The 22,439-nt window shown below is 32.2% G+C and overlaps 1 protein-coding gene across 1 annotated transcript in view; it reads left to right on the plus strand.

Annotated features, from left to right (window-relative positions):
* fng (Fringe glycosyltransferase) overlaps positions 1-22,439 on the plus strand; it is a 334,450-nt gene that overhangs the window by 54,037 nt on the left and 257,974 nt on the right. Inside the window, exon 3 of the mRNA XM_075364957.1 lies at positions 19,172-19,220. Coding sequence (XP_075221072.1) covers positions 19,172-19,220 — 49 coding nt within the window. The remainder of the gene's footprint in view (positions 1-19,171; positions 19,221-22,439) is intronic.

Genomic DNA, 22,439 nt, shown 5'->3' on the forward strand with positions numbered 1-22,439 from the left:
AAGGTGGCGCCCTTCAGACTGGTTGCTCCCTCCACTGACTACCTCTCCCTGCACGGTTCCTACTGAGGTCTTCCTCGCACAGCTCGACGCTGAGGCTTCGGCAGGAGGTTTTGTGCAATCCGCCGGTGCACAAGGACGCTCCACTACCCTCGTGGGTACCTCCGAAACCTCATTTTCGGAGGACCGGGGTCTCGACGGAGACCTGCAGATCGATCTTCTCGCTTTGAAGGGGTCGCTGGCCTCCAAGTCGTTGGCCAAACCGACCAAGTTGCCCAAGCAACCTCCTGCGGATTCCTCCATAGCCGCCTAAAAGAATGAAGTACCGCCACTACAAAACCGTTATCCGACCCGAATGTCTGGGACCCCTGACAAAACGGCGGCACCCGAGTGCTTGAACACAAAGAAAGAAAGAAAGATCCTCAGGAAACTCTTAGGCCCGAGGAAAACCGATGGTAACTACAATCGTCAAACCGATAACGAACTCTACACTTATTCTGAAAAAACCCTCCGATATATTCCGAAAACTCAAGATGTACTCAGGCACATCAAAAGTAAAAAAAAAAAACAAAAAACAAATGGATCGACGATATTTGTAAAGATATGCGAGAAATAAACATCACCGATGAAAAAATTCGAGATCGGGACACATTTGGAGACAAAATGAATTTAACTCGGTTTCAAATACTAACAAAACAAGTCGGCAACAACTTGGCGTGGTCTGCGGAAAGAGAATACCTGCAGTCACAAAAATATGAATGATTGCTGGAGTAAAAAGCTGAAAAATCGTATGTGAAGTTCACGCGGTCCGTAGATGATCTAAATCAAAAAACAAAGCAGCTACAACGAACGATGAAATATTTCATGTCGGAACGGAACATGTTGAATTATTATTTTTTTAAATAACTTTTCGTAATGTTTTCTGAAAATTAATCCGTAATAACAGCGCACTATAATTTCACTAAAAATAGTAATATAATGTATTTAATTTACTACAAGTGTTTAAACTTTTTGAGGAAAATTGTTTTGTTTGTAAACATAAATCTCTTTTGCGAAGACTAGTCCTCTTGAAGTTTGCGAATCAGTTGAACAGTATGCAGTGTTCCATTTTTAGCTTTCCGGAGGTGAAAAATCGATTAACATTTACTCTTGTTGGACCAAACAGTGCGGACAAAGTTGTATGAACTGCAGAAACTTTTACGAGCGGGTAGAAAAATTTAAAGGCTGTAGACCTTCAGTGACCGACGAGCACTGAACGTCCGATTGAAATTTCAACTCCAGCGCTTGAAACTCGCATAGATTCTTTCATCCGAGAAGACAAGGAATTACAGTTGAGATTACGGATAAAAAATTATAAGTAACTTTCGGTATAGTTTATAGCATTATTAGAAACAAGCTCAAGTACCGTGAAACAAGTACGATACCGGTTGCCAGAGAGTCTGCAGATCACAGTAAGGAGGCGAGACTTCCCGTGTGTACAGAGCTGAAACAACGGTATCGGCAGGAAGGTGATGCTTTTTTGCACCGTATTCTAACCTGTGATAAGAATGGATTCACCGTTACGAACAGAAATAAAAAAGACAGCGTGCAGTGGAAGCACACGAGTTCACCTTTCAAGAAACCCAACCGTCAGCAGGAAAAATCACGATGATAATCTTTTGGTATGCGAAAGGCCCGATTTTCTAGAAGATTAGCGTATACTATTGCGATGACACAGTCGACTGTGTTGAAAAAACGTCCTGGATCTCAGCGTAAAGGCATCATTCTGCTTCACGATAACACCCGGCCTCGCACAACTCGGGTAACTCGAGAATCCATCGGGAGTACTACCTCACTCATGTACAGTCCTGAATCGGTTCCATTGGATTTTCACTTATTTAGTTCGCTCAAGGAGGGGCTACGCGTTAAGAAGCTTTAACGACGACGTCAAAGAAAATGTGATAAATTGGCTCCGACATCAAGGCAAAGATTTCATTGCGGCGGCGTAAATAAACCGATTCAGAGATGGGATAAGTGTATTGAAACTGTTGGAGATTATTTTGAAAAGCGAAAAAAATGTCAAATCGAACTCCAGAACGGTTTGAGTTGTTAATTGTCAAATGACCTTCGTACATTTGTTATACGATCAAGGGACGCGGTTGTCTAACGGAAACTGAATGAGGAAGTAACATCTCGGAAGAGTTACTGTTTTAAAAGATTTCTTAAATGAATTCCTAGGTTGTAATTAGAACATGAAATGAAAATTTTGAATTTCCCAAAACCTTGGATACGTTCCCCGAAGTATAGATAACTGTCAAAATGAAATTTTGATGTTCTCCAGAGTAATTTATAATCAATAATTTCGTTATTTAAATATATATTAACGAACTTTATTATAAATATTATACGGTAATATACTTTGGAAGACAAAGTAATAATAAAAAGATAATAAAAGTCGTAAAGATAATTATACATTATCTTTATTTTAAATTAAAATAGATACGTATAATAACAGTATATCCTGGCTTTCTCTAAGATATTAATGATGTAAATTAGACCGCCTATTGTAATTAGTTTATTATAATAATAATAATAGTGATTATTTTCTTTTATATCTTTCTAACAGTTGCACATAATAATAAGATACTCCACTTTATTAATTACTTTTAACTGTTATTTTATTGTTAGTCGCCTATTTTTAATATATTATCCTGTTGTTGTAATAATAATAATAACACCATTAAATTATTGCTTTCGTATTTAACTGTTTCCCACCGATTATAGTAGTAACGTGTAGTGATAATATACTATATATTTATTATAAATAAAAACAGGATGTTTTGAATTATAAACTGAGTTTAGTCTACATTCACGTGTGGGATTTTCCTCTCGCTTAAATACGTTACATTTTTATATTACACGTATTTTATAATATGAAATTTTTAACGTTATAATTGCATCGTAACAAATTATTAATTTAGTATAACAAAAAAAAAAAACCAGTTCGTTGTACTCTCATTAGAGCTTCATCCATTTTATTCTTATCTGGTAGTTTGTGTAGTGTGGTGATCCATTTTTAATGTTATTGAAGTGTTCAATAATTAAGACTTGGAAATAATAAAAATAATTATTGTAATTATCTATCTGTCCAGTGAACATACATGCTTCTTTTTTCATCAGTATATATTGTTTTTGAAAATACGCATAGCGTGCTTTTAAACCCCGTAAAAAAGGGTAGTTTCACGTTTAAGGTTTTTTTGTATCTTTTATAGATTTAAAAATTCCAGCGCTAATTTTTTTTTTCGATTTTACTGTATATGTAATCGATAAGGTTATATCTTTTTGTTCGGTAATTATAAAAAAAAAAAAATAATAAAACTAAATGTAAAATAAATTTATATTTATTTACGAGATCGATTTTCTCCATTACTTTTTAACTGCGCTCTTGAAAAGGTAGTTAGATAATGGAACAAAGATTTAGACAAAAATAAGACTGGGAACTACAATATTAAAGATTAACCGTTTAGCTTTCGGTGTTGATATTACATTATTAGGTAAAAACGGAAAGAAGTCGAACAGCAAATTAAACGATTAGAAAAATAATCTGCTAAAACGGGTCTAAAAATCGCCCGAATTTCCTTATAATAAAATAAATAGAGAAAGCTGATAATTTCAAATATCTCTGAGAACGGATCGCTTGGAATTCTTTAGATAAAAAAAGCATTATCGGTTAGAGCTAACGAAATGTTTATAGCTTTCCGGCTATAGAAACACATAGAGAAACTGTCTTTATTGTGGAACTCAAAATTTCAACGCTGTAAAGCCGGAAGCATTGTGTGCGGCAGAAACCCTAAGACTGTGCGACAAAGGCCTAATAGAAAATCTAGAAAAAAAGAAAGGAAAATAAAAAGAAAAATTTTTAATTCTGAATTCCAAAATAATCAGATAAGATTAATTCCAAATAACAAACATCTACTAAAATTGAAAAACCGAGACGCGATAAGGAAAAGACAATTGCATTTTACTGCCGTTTATTTAGAACGAATAGCATATATCGACTAAAAAATTTCTTCCGATGTAAAAAAACTAAAAGCAAACGGCTCGCACAAGCCCAAGAAGACCTAAAAGAACTAGGATTACCTAAGCTATAACCTAAAAAATTACAAGAGAAAAATAAATTTTAAAGAGAATATTAAAAGACGAAAATAAAAGGTTCCAGAAAGCTCCGAAACCCAAGAACAACAGAGCTGAACTTTCTGAAGAACGAAGGAAAGAGATATCACAAAGAACGAAGAGGTACCAGGCACATAAAAAACAGAACAAAAGAAATAACCGCAAATAAATAAACGATCTAACGTGTTCCAAGGCGAACCATTCGAGGAAAAATTATAAATTTTGAAATAATAAAATACTACAAAACTAGAGCGTAATAAAAAAACTTGCTTTTATTTATTAAAAAATACAACCTCGAAGTAAACAGTTCAAGAGGAACACAAAAACGTTACCAGAGCCGCCTGTTTAAGTGCGCGTTTGTACCACCTAAACTATCTACCTGGATCGGTGGTGTTTGTATATTGAAGTATATTAGGATGGATAAATTAGAAACTTACCCTGCTCTACGTTATAAATAGTCGGACTAATCCAGAGGAATGGGTGATTGTAGAATATCACCCATTCCTCTGGATTTCCTGAATAGACCTATAAACGAGCTGCTAACATCAGAGCGTGCAAATCCTAAGAATGCGACTACTCAGAATAGGTCGTTACACCGGTCCCGTGGGCGTTAAATAAAAAACTACTCAAGATAAAAGGATCAAGAATATAAGGGGGATAATAATTCGACCCCGCGACGATCTGCTCGTAGAGGGATGTCGAAACGAGACAAAAATAACCGTACCTACAGAAATACTTTAAATATCTGGATGTGCCAACGATTTCGTGTACAATCCTTCGGGAGTTCATTGTAATTTTAATGCTGTATCTTGAAAAAGAATGAAAGCAGCACGTTATTTATCAACGATTTTCCTTCGTTGTGCTGAAATATATGTCGTAGCAAATACTTTTCCTATAGAGATTAAAAATGTATCTCAGGATTAGACTCAGGTGTCCTTAAAGAACATTCTTAAGTAGCTTAGTTATTTTATTTTTTCTGATATTTTATAAATTCAGGAGAGTTTTTTATTAAACATTTATTTTTGCAATTTCTTTTATTACTACTGATGATAATTGTTTAAAAATCGAAATGCCCATTCAGTAGTAGGTTTTTATTTTATGTAAACTGGTTTTTGAATGTTTTCTTTGTTATTTTATTCCTGTAATCAATTTCATACTACTCATGGTTTATACATATTACTATTACATATAATTCGTAGCTTAACTACAATACAATATCATATTTATTTTTAAAATGTCCTGTGTGTCAGATCGCAATTAATTATTTATAGTTTAATAATCACCTTATACACATATATAAAAAATAAAATTGATCTCACCTTTAAGTGTTAAAATCTTTTCTCATTCAAGAAGGCCTCTTCGGACCCACTGGATCGCATCATCAGTTGTAAGATAACGCAATTAATAAAACATTAGGTATTTGGTCAACTGATGATGATCCAGTGTGTCCGAAGAGGCCTTCTTGAATGAGAAAAGATTTTATCACTTAAAGATGAGATCAATTTTTTGCGTGTTTATGGTGATTTCTATACACGCTCACGTTTGCAGCTACGCAGGCCTGGCAAGACGGTAGAGGTAATGGCATTTGCCAGTACACGCGCGCGCGCGCGTGTATTGGCAAATCCGTTTGTTCCCTGTAATAGCGAAAGCTACTGAACCAAACATTACAAAATTGTAACTATGGCTTACTTATGACACCAGGAACGTTTACCATAGATGATTAAACCTCACCCGTTTCATTACCATATAAATCATAAATAGAAAAAACGGAAATAAAAGCAACGTAAACCTTTCTATAAAAGGTCAATTTGTATTATTTTCGTACTATATGTAAGAACAAATCGGTTTGAAAATAAAATTAAAAGGAATGAGACAACCGTTTACATTTTTAACAAAGTTTTAATCGTTTGAGGAATATTGTATTTCGATATCGATTTCCACTTCTTCCGAAAATTATTTGTTTTACTAAATCTAATGTCATCTAATCTGGCGGCTAATGCGAGAACTCGTCTTCACGCGATGGAAGTAGCACTCTAGATTTTTATATACTTAAAAGTTCCAACAGGGTAATCCATTTCATAGTTTGAATAGATTCGACTTTCAGTCTGGAATTAATATTTTCATAACGTCTAGGTCGATGAGGTCGCAGATAGGATAAGAATTTTTAGAGCTACTAAAATTTATGATCTTAGATGACGTGAATTTACGTCAGAACGTTCGAAGATTTGAAGAGCAACGTATACGGACGGCTCAAACTGGTGTTCAGCATTGATGAATGTAGTGTGAAAGGTCTCAAATCGTCTTTTGATTATCAGTCTCAAATCGAAGGTAACACGATTAAAATGTGTAACCGTTGCGATGCCAAAAAATGGAATGATAAAACTCCTAGACTTTTCTGGGGTCAAAGTAGTTCTTGAACGACAAAAATATCCTGATTTCAATCGAAGTTCGATTTTGGAATATATCTTTTATATAAATATTTTATTCTATCCGGTAAGTTGTAAATAGCAATAACTCTATCCGCGCGTAATTAATAAAAAAAACTAATTCCAATTTTTGAAGTTCATACACGTACAATAAGGGTTAAGCGACGACGACGATAATTTATATATATATACACACACACCTATATACAGGTGTATCATGAAGTTCTCTCCCGGAACTTTCATAAACTTTTTAAAATAATTGAAAATATTGTCCTAAAATGCTTCGTTTGCTAATTTACTGATAGTGAAAGATTTCGCTCGGATTTCAACTACTCCGGTGAAATGAGGTCATGCTGAAATTTTTAGGAGGTTAATTAAGAATTAGTCAGAATTTGTAATTTCTTGTAGTTTTTGACCTAACAAATCGAATAAAATAGATCCTGAAACCGTATCTCCAGTAGTTTTTGAGAAATCTGGTATGAAAACCAATAAATTGGTGTAAACACCATAAAGATTATTGTACGTCTTTTGTTTGACGTTTAATAACTGTTATATGGTAATAAACTTAAAAACTTTTAAACAAAACTTGTAGATCATTTAATTTTGAACAAAACGATGTAACATAAGTCGAATAAAACAAAGAAACCTTAGAATAATTCTAACTTTAGAAAAAGTGCAGACACGGTTCTGGGACCTATTTTATTCGATTTTTCAGGTCAAAAACCATAAGAGTTCACTAATTTTGCCCCTTAATTAACGTCCTAAAAATTCAGCGCGACCTCATTTCACTGGAGTAGCTGAAATCCGAGCGAAATCTTTCATTACCCGTAACTCGCAAACGAAGCATTTTAGGACATGTTTGTATCCATTGTTTTCACGAATAGAATAGATATTCCTATTATTCCTACGTATTGTTTTCATTGTTTTATTTTACATAACTCCTTGTTGATTTTCTAACAAGTATGATTTAATTTTTTTTGTTTTTTGTTAATGTATCAACACATACAACCTTCAAAATTTCGATTTTTTTTTTTTTAATTTTTCCTATATATTTAGTTAAAAATATTATATTGTTTAAAAAATTAAATTAAAAAAAAATATTTATTTTAAATTTAAAATAATTATTTTATTTTGTATTCATTCAGTTATTTAAGTATTCATTCGTTAAGACGAATTGTTTAAAAGTTTAAATAAATCACGAAAAAATTATAATATTACAAATTTTCCTTTTTTCATAGAACGGGGTAAAAAATGTATTAAATTTAAAAAAACTCTGTAAATTTAAGCTTTTTTTAACTATTATCGAGAAACACCAGGATAGATTTCCCGTTGAAAACTCAACCGAGAAAATTAATACTATATATTTATAATTGTTGTACAGTGAAATAATTTTATTGGTAAAGAGTGAACTTGTTTTACTCATAAAATGGGAACGTATAATAGATTTACGTTAAAACTTTGATCTTTCTTAAATTAAGATGTAATTCTTCGGTGTAATAAAAATTAAATTACGTTACCTACGCGGGCTATAACATTTTTTATAGTTTTATTATTTGGTTTTATTAGTTTCATTTACGACCGACTAGATCGGTCAGACCTTCGCTTAATCTTTCAACATTTTTTTCTTTCTTTATCTTGTTTTTAACGATTATTTTTTTATTTTCCTTGTTTTGTCTTTTCTTCCATTTATTACTATCTGTAACGTTTTTCTTGTTATTCTTCCTTATAATCCATTAGTTTTACCGGTTTGCGTTATAATAACTTAAAAATAAACTAAGACGGGTAAAAGAAGTCGATAGGAATGTTGGATCCTGATTCACCAAGCTATAAAAACAAACATTCTTATTCGACACTAATTATTCAATTAAAAATGAAGAACTACCTGGTTTGGTTGCATTCTTTTTTTTTAGATAGCACGCGTGTAGCTCGCGCTTAAATTATTAGTGTAGTTGAGAAAGAGGTGATTTTTATTGCGATTTTTTTTTTTGTATAAAATTAGGTAATTATCTTGAAGTACGTAAAATAGATTATTAGTTTTTTCTATTTTATTTTTATATGAAAATAGAAGCGCACAATTCCCTAAGTATGTTTCAATACTAATAACGAAATATGCTTGTAACTGATTATATTTACAACACAGTTTTTAGTAGTTTACCCGTATTCATATTTACTTACCGATTTTGATTTATCATTTGTATAGCTTATTTCACTATTATAGAAGGAGACAATATATTCTTTGTTTATTCCCGATAATCGTGAAAAATACTGAACTTTTACGAAACTTTTACTTTACATTACGATATTATAACTGTAGCTGATTCCCGGAATGTTTAAAGCGGTTCAAACATTACCGGTATCGCTACTACGTATACCATAAATAAAAAAAAGTATATAAATAAATAACCTAGCACTTCTTTTGCTAAATCTAATGTCGTGGTCTATATCGATCGTTGTCTGTGTGAATATCGATTTTAGACAGTTATTATGCGATTTACTAGATTTATTGTCATCGTCCATTAAATATAAATTTCTATTATTTTTGTTACGTAAGTAAAAACAAATTAATTTGATAATAAAATTAAAGGGAATGACGACTATTAACATATTTAACAAAGTTTTGACGGCTTGAGGAATACGGTATTTTGATATCGATTTCTTCAGAAAGTTATTACCGAATGTGATCTTTTACTAAATTTAATGTCATTGTTCAATCTGCCGGCAACCCTCTCGCGAGCAAAGTAGTACTCTGTAAATTTTTATATCCTGAACTAAGAAGTTTCATCAGGGTAAGCCGTACACATAATCATCGGTATAGATTCGAGTTTCGATTTGGTATTATTATTTTCATAACGACTAGATCGATGATGTCACAAATAGGAACGACTTTTAGGGTCAATAAAATTTATCAACGTAGACGACGTGAATCTATACCGGAGCGTTCTCAAAAACTTGAAGAGTCAAATGTAAGTTCGGCTCAGAATCGAGTTCAGCCTTCTAGAAATATGTTAGGTCTCAAATCAGCTTTTGATTATCACTCTGAAATTGATTATCTGAATTTGAAAGATATTCAAATCGGTAACACGATTAAAATATGTAACCGTTGCGATGCCAAAAAATGGGCTGTTGAAATTTCTTGTCTTTGCTGTACCGGGAGCAAAATAGTTTTTGATAACTTCAATACCCTCCTGCGTTTATTAAAAAATAAGATATTGAGAACACAATCCTTTATTTAAAAATGTTATTTTATCCGCTAAGTTGTGAATAACGATAACTCTGAGAGTAACAGCTCACTTATAATTACTAAAAAATTCCAATATCTGAAGTTCTATACGCATATAGCGCGGGCAAAGCCGTGTCGTGGGGAGGGTACTAGTTTACTATATTTTTGTATAAATTAATTTCATTTCTTTTAACGTATTTGTAAATTTACTTTTTATATTTATTTATAAACTCATAAATAGATTTTTCTATTTCTCCGTTCGTCAGCCCTATATAAAAAGTCCAGACGGTTCTGGAGATGTACCTTTATCAAATATTTCAGAGTAACGCCTGGTTTATTTTCCATCTAGGAGTATTATTTACCGATTAATGCCTTATAATTTAACAGTTCGCATGGCAACAATTGTTTCTAGTATTTTTGAAAGCTGCTATTAAAAGTCAAGGAAGCATTGGTGAGAAGCTTTCAGTCGAGAGTTGTTGCTATTTTCTATTTCAGAAGCGTTTATTACTCAACAGTGTCGTTCCATTAGCAAAACCGTGCATTATTATTACCAAAAAAATATTAATATTTAATTTATTATTATTTTTTTAATAAGCCTTGTTAATTTTATAATATTCTCGTAAAATCAACATCGTCCAGTTGCGTTTATAAGCATGAATTCTCTCTTGGCTTTAAAGCTTCCCGGGACTCGGTCTATAATATACTCGTACATTAGACTAAAAACGTTTTATTTTCATCGGTTTACTCGATACTTTGGCTCAGATACTGCTGCATGTATATTTTCCATTTTCGAAGCGGTTTTGGTTGAAAATTCTTCTGTTGAAAAACTAGGTCGTTTTTGTTTTATCAAATACATATCGGGTTCTCTTAGGAAAAATATTAATTTTTGACATATCGTGAAATCACAGGGAGTTAAAACTGGTGATTCTAATTAATGTTCCAAAATTATGAATCTTTTCTCGCCCCAAAAAACTGTTAGAACAAAAAAGGCCCGGGTTCGAATCTTGGTCAGGCATGACATTATTCGTACTCTACAAAATCTCCATTTTATATTCCCACAAGCTTCGATCTTATATGGTGACTTAATCATAAAAAAATCTTTTGTTTCTTCCCGTTCTTTCACGAAGTTATGCTAGTACCTCGATGGTGTTTGTTTAACTTTGAGTTGCCCGTGAAAACATTGCTCTGAATTAATTATGGTTATCATCAACGATTCTTGTATCTGACAGTGTACGCTTACTCTTTGAATCTTATTTAAATATCCAAGTTTCATCGTACGTGATGATCTTTTCAGTCGTTTGTTTTGTTTCAGGATGTCGGAATAAACATTTTCTGCATTTCCTGTAGTTCCGAAGTAAAATCTTTAGCAATATCACGCACTCATATTTTTTACATTCAAATGTGTTTGACGTTTATCTCAACCTTTCATTATTTATTTTTATCACCCCTGTTAATGGTTTAATGCTCATATATGTCATTCGCTTCGGATAATTTAATTAATTTGCTGGACTGACTATTATTCAGTTTTTGAAATGATCGGATATAAATTTATTTTAACATTTTCTTGATCTTCAAAGATTAACGTGCCGTTTTTTTTCTATATTAGGTATAATTACGATCACGGAATGAAAAATAGACCTACGAAAATCATCGTCATAGATAAATTACTAATTCAAGGTTGTTGCGGTTTAAAAAAAGATTATGGAAACCTACATGAGTCATAAGATCAAGAATATTACTACCGATTTAATAATTCGGTGAACATATCCGGCCTTACATACAAAGTCCTGTAATTTATTAGTCGATAATATTTTTTTTATTCAAAATACTTAATGTAAGATCCAAAAAAAATAAAAATAAATGCGATTATTTTGAACTGTTAAACTCATTAGTAAACTCGACATAATGTATTTTAAACTCTTAAAGAAGTATTAGATAATTTGACATCTATTTATTATTCAAAAAAAGATCTCTAGAACTTAAATAATGGATGAATTAATTTTTAATTATCATTTCCGCTCCACTGTAATTAGTATCTAGCAAAATGTCGTCCTCCCTTCCCTTTTTCAACATTGAATCATCATTATTATTATTATTGTTATACAGTAATAGTAATTCTCATAGTCAGCGTATTAGAGATGGTTTGGCGTGACTAGCATAACTGCCGACTTAATAGACAAAAATATTGTATGTAACGATTATTTGAAAAGGCGACAAACGAACTAGACTGAATTGTTGTTACATTACTATTAAAATAAAATGGCAATGGTCAAAACCGAGGTAAAGAAGGTGAGGTCGTGGTGGTGTCACGTTTGGATATCTTAAGATGTCACGTCTAACCTGAATAAAAACGTAAAACGTCTGTATCAGCCGGACGAATCGTTATTGTTGCTATATATTCGTATGAACGAAGTCTGTATAATGCTTTGCATACGTAATTAAGTGTACGCTGTGAGTTCTGTTCGGCGAACGATGTGCGTGTCGGGTTCTTACAAAAAAAGACGTGGTAAAGAATAAACTAGAGAAAGATCTCTGCGAAGTAGTTACCAAGACGTACAAACGTATACAAAAGTAGTATTCAAAAAATTCGTAGAAGATTGACTGTCCGCCGATTACTGAAGCGTGTTTCGCGTGCTAAAATGAAAGGCAGGTGTACATCTCAACGTGATAAATCAGGACTGTAACTACTGACGCTTTAAATTCTTACATAATAGTAATAGTAGTAATAATAATAGTAAAAGAATTGTTTGTTTTATTTAGAATAATAAAAATTCTTTGTGAATAAGCTCATACGCTGTATAAAATACGTAAAGAAAGTTATTTATAAAATAAGATTTAAGAAAAGCAAGTATTATATAGTAACGTTTGGGAATCTTAAAAAATCCTGTGATTTAATAGACAGAAAATCTTTATTTAATATCCTAGAAGAGTTGGGAATCGATAATGAAACCGGAAAATTAATTCAAGAAACTTTGACGTATCCAAAATTAATTCACCGGCGAAATATTCGAACCAGTTCTGATCAAAACTGAAGCCAAGCAAGGAGACGGAGTTTCTTCTCAACCTGGTTTTAGAAAAAAAGAATTTGAAATGATCAGTTAGAAAAATTATAAATCCTTCCCATAATTCTAGGAACGTAAGAAAAGGAATCAAAATTTACTGTTTAGCTTTTCGCAGGTCACTTCTAACACAAAACATCGTATCAGAAGAAATTAAATTTAACCTTCTCATATAAAAAAAAACAGGATAAAAAATGTTCATAGAAAAACTAAATTCTAAATAAATATAAAAAAGTACATCGAATTCGTTAAACTCAAACTTTGAAAAAATCCAAAGAGTCGACAAATTTAAGTATTCAAATGAAAAAATCCAACAATATTCCAAACGGCGTTCCATAAAAAAATGTGGAAATTGAAAAAATCGTACGAAATAATTAAAGCGATCCACAAAAAAAGAAAAATGCCTTTCCATAAACACAAATGTGCGATATAACTTTGTAATTAATCCCAGAAGTCTTTACGCGTCGGAATATTTAAATCGAAATATGTGCTTAAGAGAAAGAGAAAACTTTTATGACCCACATTATAAAACGATTCCAGGAAAATAAAAAATAATTCCAAAATATACCAGACACCGAAAAACCTTCCGACTTAAAAACAAAATAGAAACGGCACAGTTGAAGAAATATTGGAAAAGGAAAGAAACATTAAAATAATGCGTAATCTAAGTTGTAAAGTGGTCCATATTGTCCAAAAAATAAATAAAAAAACAATAAAATGTTTTTTACTGCCGGTATTCATTATTTTTTTATGGATTAGAAAATCTGGATTTACTCGATTGGGTTTCAGTTATTACATACTGTCCAGTCAACGGATAAAAAAGTGTTTTTTCGACCAGTCCACGTCTTCGATCGCATCGTGGACCTAGACCGTATCGGTTTCAAAATCCTTATCGTAAATTTCTGAGGGCGTGACCTACATTCCTGAACCAAGGGGAAAAGTGTCAAGGAAAGAGAGCACGATTTGGATCGGTGGTGTTGTGGAAAATCGGGGCACGAAGGGCCCCCATATAGAGGCCCTATATTGCATATAATTAATCGGCTACGTTAAACTTTAAGTTGTTGGGAATAAAACTGAGAAGAGGAAATTCTCTAAAACTAGTACAAAAAAATATATATATTCTAAGTTATTTCATGTTAAAAGCGGTTTATTTTTTATTAATATATTACTTTTAATTATTGTTAAGGGTTATTTCTATATATATTTTTCACATTAGTCGAATCCTTGTTTCTGATAACTATAATCGTTTAGAAATTTTAAAATGTTCTATTTTAATCGATTTGTGAGCGTTTTCTTTTGTATATTGATACAGAAACTAACTATTAATTTAAGATTTGTATTGTACGTGTAAAATATATGCTATAAAAATACGAGGTAAAGACCGCTGGGAAATTTCTCTCCTTAAGGTTGGCGAACCTGTGTCGTTCATGGCCACGCTAGTAATGTATACACTGCATGTCGTCTGTAAGTTGTCGCGTTGTAGTATCTGTGATTACGTGCGAATTATTACGTTATAAAACGAATAGGAAAATCGATTTTGCCGCCGACTGTGAAATACGTGGAGTCATACGTTTTTTAAACCATCAAAACGTTAAGCCGGCTGGAATTCATAAGTAGTGTTGGTTCCTGTGTACTGTTGTAATGTAATGAACGAAGGAAACGTCCGAAAATGTTGTGAAAAGTTTAGAAATAAAATTAATGTACACGAAGAAGAACGTTCGGGGAGGCACTCTATAATCACGGAAGACTTATTGAAACGTGTTGATGATGAAATCAGAAAAGATCGTCGCTCAACGATTTCCGACCTGGACCTTCTTTTTCCTGATGTTTCAAGAGCTGTTACCGGTCGCATTGTTTATAACTAGATGGTCATGAACAATGCGAAAATTCAGAAAAAATGACCAAATGTTCATGAACAATAGGATTCAGAAAGGTTTGTGCATGTTGGGTGCCGCACGTCTTAACGGAACGTCACAAAAAATCCGAATGGGATCTGCTTTGAAATTTTTGATGCGCTACACAGAAAAAAGTGCGATGAGTTCCTTAATTCAGTCGTTACCGGTGATGAAACATGGATTTCTTATTACACACCAGAGAGAAACCGGCAGTCAAGTGAATGGCATCATCCTCAATCACCAACCAGACCAACAAACTGTGGTAGTCACAGCCATTTGGACGTAAACTGATGGCCATAGTCTTTTGGGATCGGTTTGGCATACTTCTGATTGATTTTATTCCACGTGGAACGACTATAAATGCAGAAGCCTACTGCATAACTGTACGTAAGTTACGGCGCGCTATTCAAAATCGGCGACGTGGGCGGCTGACCGACGGAGTCTTCCTGCTGCACGATGATGCACGTCCACATGTTGCGGGTCCGACACGTGATTTACTTAGAACATTTGGATAGGAAATTTACGATCACCCACCATATAGTTCGGACTTAGTTCTTTCTGATTACTAATTGTTTGGGGAATCGAAAGAGTTTTTGAGTGATAAGCGATCGGTGGGTGACGATGAACTTGAAAATTCTGTTAATCAGTGGCTAAATGGATTGGGGGCAGAAGAATACGACGAGAGTATATTGAATGTATCGCTACGATGTATGTCTTAATTCATGTGGCGATTATGTACAGAAGTAGAATAAGTAAGGTACGTAGTTTAAGAGAAATAAAAAATATTTTTAAAGTTTTCAGAATATATTTTTTTACAACGAAACAGTCTTTACTTTTGACATAGTTTTTCATAAAATGAAAAATATAAATATAAAAAATAAAAATATCAATTAAAATATTCATTTTATAACTTGTATTTACGGATGAAGTTAAAATAATAACTAAGTATATTAGAAAGAATTTAATATTTTATAATATAAAATGAAAAGTTTTCAATATAAAATGAAAATTGAAGAAAAAAAGGTCATCCATCTTTTACGCTACTTTTTATCCGGAGAGACGGTCTCTACATAATCATTTCCTTAACCCTGCATGCCCCTGTAATTTGATACACTTCGCCAGATGTTCCTTCGTTTAGTAGCGACTGAACACAAGCATTCAATCCCGGACGTATGTGCTTTATTAGCCTCAAACGAAAAAAGTATTGAAAATAACCAAGAAATTTATCGTATTACATAATTACTTAATTATTCGTTTAATTGATATTTTATTTACAAATTAATCTTTAAATTTTATTCTGGATTAATAACTTTAAATAAAAATAACATCTACCTTTTTGTTATCGTATCCGTACATCGATTTTTAGCAATCGATATTTTTTTAACAAAATGAAATTATAATGCGTAATTTTGTAATTTATTAAACTACATTCAAATTTAATTCTATTGTATTATTTAATTTATCTCCTCATCTACAAGCTAATCGCCCAATAACCGCTAGATAGTTGTAAAAGATTAATTTTGTACTTTCACGCTTGTAAATGTTACGCTTGACCAGGATTTGAACCCACAACCATTTGAATGTAAGGCAGAGATGCTACCGCATCGCCGCAGAGATTAGCCGGGTGGTAAAGTTTTTTTTTAATTATTTGGGTTCAAAATTAATATTAAAAAAGGGCTTTTTAGTTGTTATTTAAAAAGGAAATCATTTTTAACAGTTCTAATAAGAGAATATTTAACCCGATTGTTTGTTTTTTTCCGATATGGACCACCCGGTTGTGTTTTTACGAACTTTTCTAGGACCCTTAATATTTCTTATTACTATTATTATCTTAATAAATAAAATTAAAAATCTTTTTAAGTGATTTTTTTCTTTAAAACATTTTATTTTCTTAAATTAATAATAATTTTTAATTATTGCTATTTTATTAAAATTTCTATTTTATTACAGAAACCGTTTAACCTGCAAATAAATCGTGTGCGGTAACTTGTAGATAAAGGAAATCGATTTCTATTTTTGTAAAAATAAATGCGATAATATTGCGGGCTGTTATATCTTGGAAGTACGATAACTTTATGAGTATTTAAATCGTATTTATTTTTTAGTAGCTTGTTAAAATCATTTAATATCGGAAGTGTGTTATTAAAGAAAATAATTTTTTTTTAATGTTTTTCTCTGCAGACTTCAAACAATTTTTAATTTTTATTTATTACTAATAGAAACGGTATCAGAGTTGAGATAATTTTCAATGTGTATCACAGAAATTTAAAAAGTATTATTATTTAAAGTCTACTTTTTTAAAGTAATATTTAAAAATTTTAAGGAAAAAACAAATTAATATATTTGGAATGAAAGTTTAATTTTAATTATTAAAATGGCGGAAAGTTCCATAACACCTTTTCTTTTGATTTTTTTTTTGTGAATTTAAATTAAAATTTTTTTGTGATCGATCTGCTAAGGTTTGTACAGTCCTGATTTCTTTCTTTTCCAAAATTCTTTTATTCTTTCCTTTTTTCGGTCTATCCACTGTGTTTTTATTTATTTATTTTTTTTTGAAATTTAGATTCTTTCATCCGCTAGTTTTCTAAAAAATTGTCTGTTTTAAATTACTTTGAAATATTTAATATTTCATTAATCCTTAATTTTTTTTTTTTGTATAGCTACTTATTGTAGTTTATATTTAAACTAGATTATAAACGGGTAGATTTTTAATTAAAATCAATTTCTGTTTGAATTTATTGTTTACGATTCTATTTATAAAACCGGGTACGCATTTGTTAAATGATCGGGGTTTTACATCTCGAGTCGGCACCAAATAAATTTCTTTGTTTTCTTTTTTTTATAAATATTCTTATTTCACCGACGAAGAAAGGTTCGGTATACTTTCTGTCGCTCGGGGGGGGGGGGGGGGGTTGGAGGGGTGAAATTAAATTTTCTTTCGTTTTGAGGTATGTGGAATACGAAAATACCACTCGCTGCCTATGAATAAGATGCGGCTCGAAAATCTCCAAAAACTACTCGATCTTTTTTCTTGAAATTTATAAATACTGTAGTAGTGAGTGCATCTGAAGTTGTGCGTGTAAAAATTTAATGAAGATTCGTCGTGCCATTCTTCAGTTACGCTCAGTGTAAGATCGACAGCAGACAACATAACCTCGGTTTGAGGTTTTCACTGACAGTAAAGTCAGTGAAATTTTGTTAGTCTTGAAATATTGTATTTTGTATTATCTTCCGTGTTTTAGGATCGTACATTTTATTTTTAAGAAAAATAATTTGTTTTAGTAGTCTCTTCTTTTTCTGTTTAACTTCCGGAACTACCGTAACGTATTACTTCAGAGGATATGTATGAATGTATACGGTGTAGTCTTGTAAGGTCTCAGGTCGACCGTTCTTGAGACGTGTTGTTAATTGAAACCCGAGCGCCAAAGAACGTCGGTATCCGTGATTTAGTATTCAGATACGAATCAAAATAACTGCCTTTAATAGGATTTGAACCTTAGAACTCTTCGACTTCGAAATCACCTGATTTGCGATGACGAGTTCGCCGTTAGACCGACCCGATGGGCCTTTAGTTATTAGTTTAAATCCCTTTATCGATACCGAGGTAGAATTTTATTTTTATTTTTTGGTCGATGAAATACGCAGAAGCTTTGAAGTTTGTACGTGGGAATATGGAAACGGATTTTTTTTTGCGTATGAAAAATGCCATGCCTGATCGGGATTCGAACCCGGGACCTCCGTACGAAAAGCCGAGACGCTACCGTTCCCCACGGAGATCGGCAAATATTGCCATCGACTCGTACGATTTCGTCTTCCTCATCTTATATGATTTAAGTTATTTTGCTCTTTCGATAAATTTGTTAACATAATTTAGAAAATATCGAGAACGTGGAGGTTTTTAATCGTGTTTGTCTTTTATTATCGGTTTTTAACAATTATTTATCCAAAATATTATGTTTCTAAAACGTTTCTGTTAAAACGTTATGTTTCTGTTTAGCCCTGTTTTATTTTGAGAAGGTTTTCACTATTTTTTATCGGTATAATAGTTAAAGGATACCTGGTTATTGTTAGCTTGTATAATTGTTATTGTTGTGTACCGTGGCTTAGCGATTAATTAGCCGTATACACGGAGAGCTCATATACTGTACAACTGCACAACTTTCTACGAATTGCAGCTACTTTTATACATCCAGGGGATTATATCGTCTATTTGTCTGGACTAGCAATATCAATGTAGTGTACACCATGTAATATATATATATATATATATACGCTATTCATTGCGCTTGCCGTTAGCTTACGTAAACAGCAGTCAGTAAAGGACAGTTTATAATATGGAATAGGTAGCGTGTCTAAGTGCATACTTTGTATCTATTGTCACCCACAACACTGACTAATTTAACGTTTTCTTTCTGTTTGCAGACATGGTTCTTCACGGATTCCGATGATGAAGAATTCCAAAAGAAGACGAGTGAGTTAGATTGACATCCCATTTTCTTTTGTCTTTTTTTTATATTTTATTTTATCTTTTTATTTGTTTTTTTTTTGTTCTCCCACACCTACTGTTTATAATTTTATAGTATGGCATCTTTCATGTGATCAGTATTCTATTATTTATTATTATTATTTTTTTTTTAGGAATTAACTTAGGTAAGACGTTCTGGATACCTTACGCGTTTCAGTTCTTAATCTGTTATCCAAAATAAAGTTTTTTTAGAAATATCCGAATTCATTTTTTAGAATTAAAGAAAAAATTATATGGAATCTCCTTCATACGATATTAATTTGTCTCAGATATAATGTTTTGATAAATTGTAATCCCTTTCAAGTAAATAAAAATATCTGACGACAAAGTTGTAATGCTTTGTTGGCATCGGTTACTTATTATTGTACAGTGGAAAAATAATTACGCGTGAAGAAATTTACATATTTTTCCTTTTTGGTGGAGGTAATTTATGGTGAAGTTTTATTGTAAAATTATCGTAAAAATAAACCTAAAAAAGTTTAAAACATTGCAAAAATGTGTACATTTTTTATACCGGTATATTTTATTCTGCTCCCCCGTCTCCAAAATCACCTTCCAAGAAACGTTTCTGATTTTTTTTTACGTCTACTAAGTTAAGTGGAAGAAACTAAAAAAAAATCCACTAAAAAATGTTCAACCTGTAAAATGTTAACTAAAATATATTTTTTGGAGGTGGGGGTAATTTATGATAAAATTTTGTTGTAACAGTACTAAAAGTTTATTATTTAAATTTTCAGTACTATTAAACAAATTAAGTTAAAAAAAAAATACATTTTTTTAAACTTTGATCGGCTCCGCCTTTACCAATATTGTCCCAATTTTTTTTTTTTTTGGTGGGGGGGTCACGCCACTATTAATGCGCCTAGGAAGACAAAAAAAAATCGGTTAAAAAGTAAGCGATAAATAGAAAGATACTTTTTCGATTTTTTGGGAAGGGGGAATTTTGGAGCAAATTAAAAAAAAAATTGTGAGATAAGCGTGCAAAGATGTTCTGAGTTTAATATAAAGGAGATGTTTGCAAAATTTTGAGAAAATTGACCCCAAATACTGTCGACCCCATCCTCTGAATATATTGACCCAAACCTTTTAACAATAAATCGCCCCGTATACAAGAATCTGTGTAGAAAATTTTACCAAAATCTGTTTATCCAGTCAAAAGTTATTAAGCTTAAAACACGCCAAATCGTGTATGTACATATTATATTCTGTATGCTTTAACGTTTATATAAATATTTATGATCTAGTTTTAATTTTCGCACTAAGGTCGGTTAGAAACGTATTAAAATGTTTCCGTTTCTTACAGAATTTTCTTTCTACCTCTCTTTCTTGTTTCATCTTTCTCGTTTCTTTGTCTTCGGATTATTTTTATTTTATTTATTTTTAGATTTGTTTCTGGATTGATTATTATCAGACTTTAACAGTTTCGCAGTAATAATTAATCCTTTGTTAATACTTTTAAAAATGTATATTTCTCCAAATCAACGATTACCGTATTTACTCACTTACGACGCGCCCTCGTGTAAGACCCGCACTCGAAAAATAATGGTGTAGTTTTTGGGAAAAAAGTTAACTTGTAAATTTTGCAATTGATTCTTTTTGTTTTTGTACCGTAAAAATTAAATACTAAGATCTGTACTTTAAATATAAGTTGTCATTAAATACTACATTTTATTCAAAAATTACGGTACATTGATAAACACTGTAAAAATTACGGAAATATACTAAGCTAGAAGGGACGTCTGAAACAGAAAAATAAAAACCAAGATCCGATTGCAGAAAAATAGTACGATCATTTTAAAAGAAAGCAAGTTAAAACACTAATATGGAAATCTGATGAAGTATTCTTACCTGCTTTTTAATCTACGGGACGACAAAGACTGTCGTCCGTAAAGCAGTCTTCATTTCCATCTATGCTATGCATATTTTAAATACAGCGTTTCTTGAAGCTCTTCGTAACCAAATCTTTGAAGTGAGATCCCTTGCGGCCAAGATCCACTCGCATATTAATGTCAGACTCGGTTTTATCGGTCTCGTGTAGAAGTGATTTCACGGACTGCATTCGTCATCCGCCCTGAAAAAATGTTTCAAAAGGGCTTTGATAGGCCGATTAATACAAACATCGGGTGGTTGGAATAATGACATCATTCCAAATAAAAACTTGCGCTGTTTTACTTTCTCGAAGTCTTTTTTCACATCGTCTGTTACATATCCACGGAAACTGTCGATCACTAACGTACTTTTCGATTTTAAAACGGCCCCAGATCATCTTTCCCGCACGCATTTTATCCGCTCAAAAAAACTAGCGCGTTAGGTCTACTAGCAGGTAATTTTTCACCCTTCGGAAAGGTTTTTCTAAAACAATAAATGGTGGAAGTTTTTCTGTTTTTCCCCCGCGATTGTTTTTTTTTTTACATTACGTATTATAATCCCTCGTGATTAAACATGTCCGGTTACTTAGTACAACATTGCTCGTTAATACGAGTACATTAGAAAAAACGCATTAACATGCTATTTTAGACCGGTCATTTTTAACATGCTCCGTATTAACTTTTTTTATATATTAAAAATATAAACATTATTGCTTATCATTATAGATATAAATTATAAATATAATCAGCCAACTTAACCTACGCTCGCTTCGCTCGCTATCCTTGACTACAGTAACGTTTTGATCAGTACAAAAATAAATAATTGCAATAATTACTGAATTTATTAGTTAAATAATCAAAACGTTACTCTTATTTAGTCAAGATTAGCGAGCGTAGGTTAAATTCGGTTAGATATATTTATGATTTCTTGTATAAACGGGTTAAAAAACCTTCGCGGGGAGAACAGAAGAGACGGCGGAAGTTTTTTGCCGTTCGCAAGTATTGTCGACTTGAGTGTACTTCGCTGTTTTTTATAACCAAACGTACGCACGCGAATAATTTTATCACTGATAACATTAATTGTTGAATCTGCCAGAACTTCGAGTACACCGGTGTTCGGTCGGAATTTCTATTTGTCCCGTTAAAAAGCTATTTTCGTGTAGTAACTGAATCGTGTTTCCGGAAGGCCAATAATTTTTCATAAAAGGCATCCGGCAAACGTCGACGAATAGATGAAAGTTGTCTTATCGATAAGTCATGTGCCTATTTATAAAACGTTTTAACCGTCCTCGACTCG

Source organism: Lycorma delicatula, chromosome 4 (genome assembly GCF_047948215.1).
Source record: "Lycorma delicatula isolate Av1 chromosome 4, ASM4794821v1, whole genome shotgun sequence".
Lineage (NCBI taxonomy): Eukaryota > Metazoa > Arthropoda > Insecta > Hemiptera > Fulgoridae > Lycorma > Lycorma delicatula.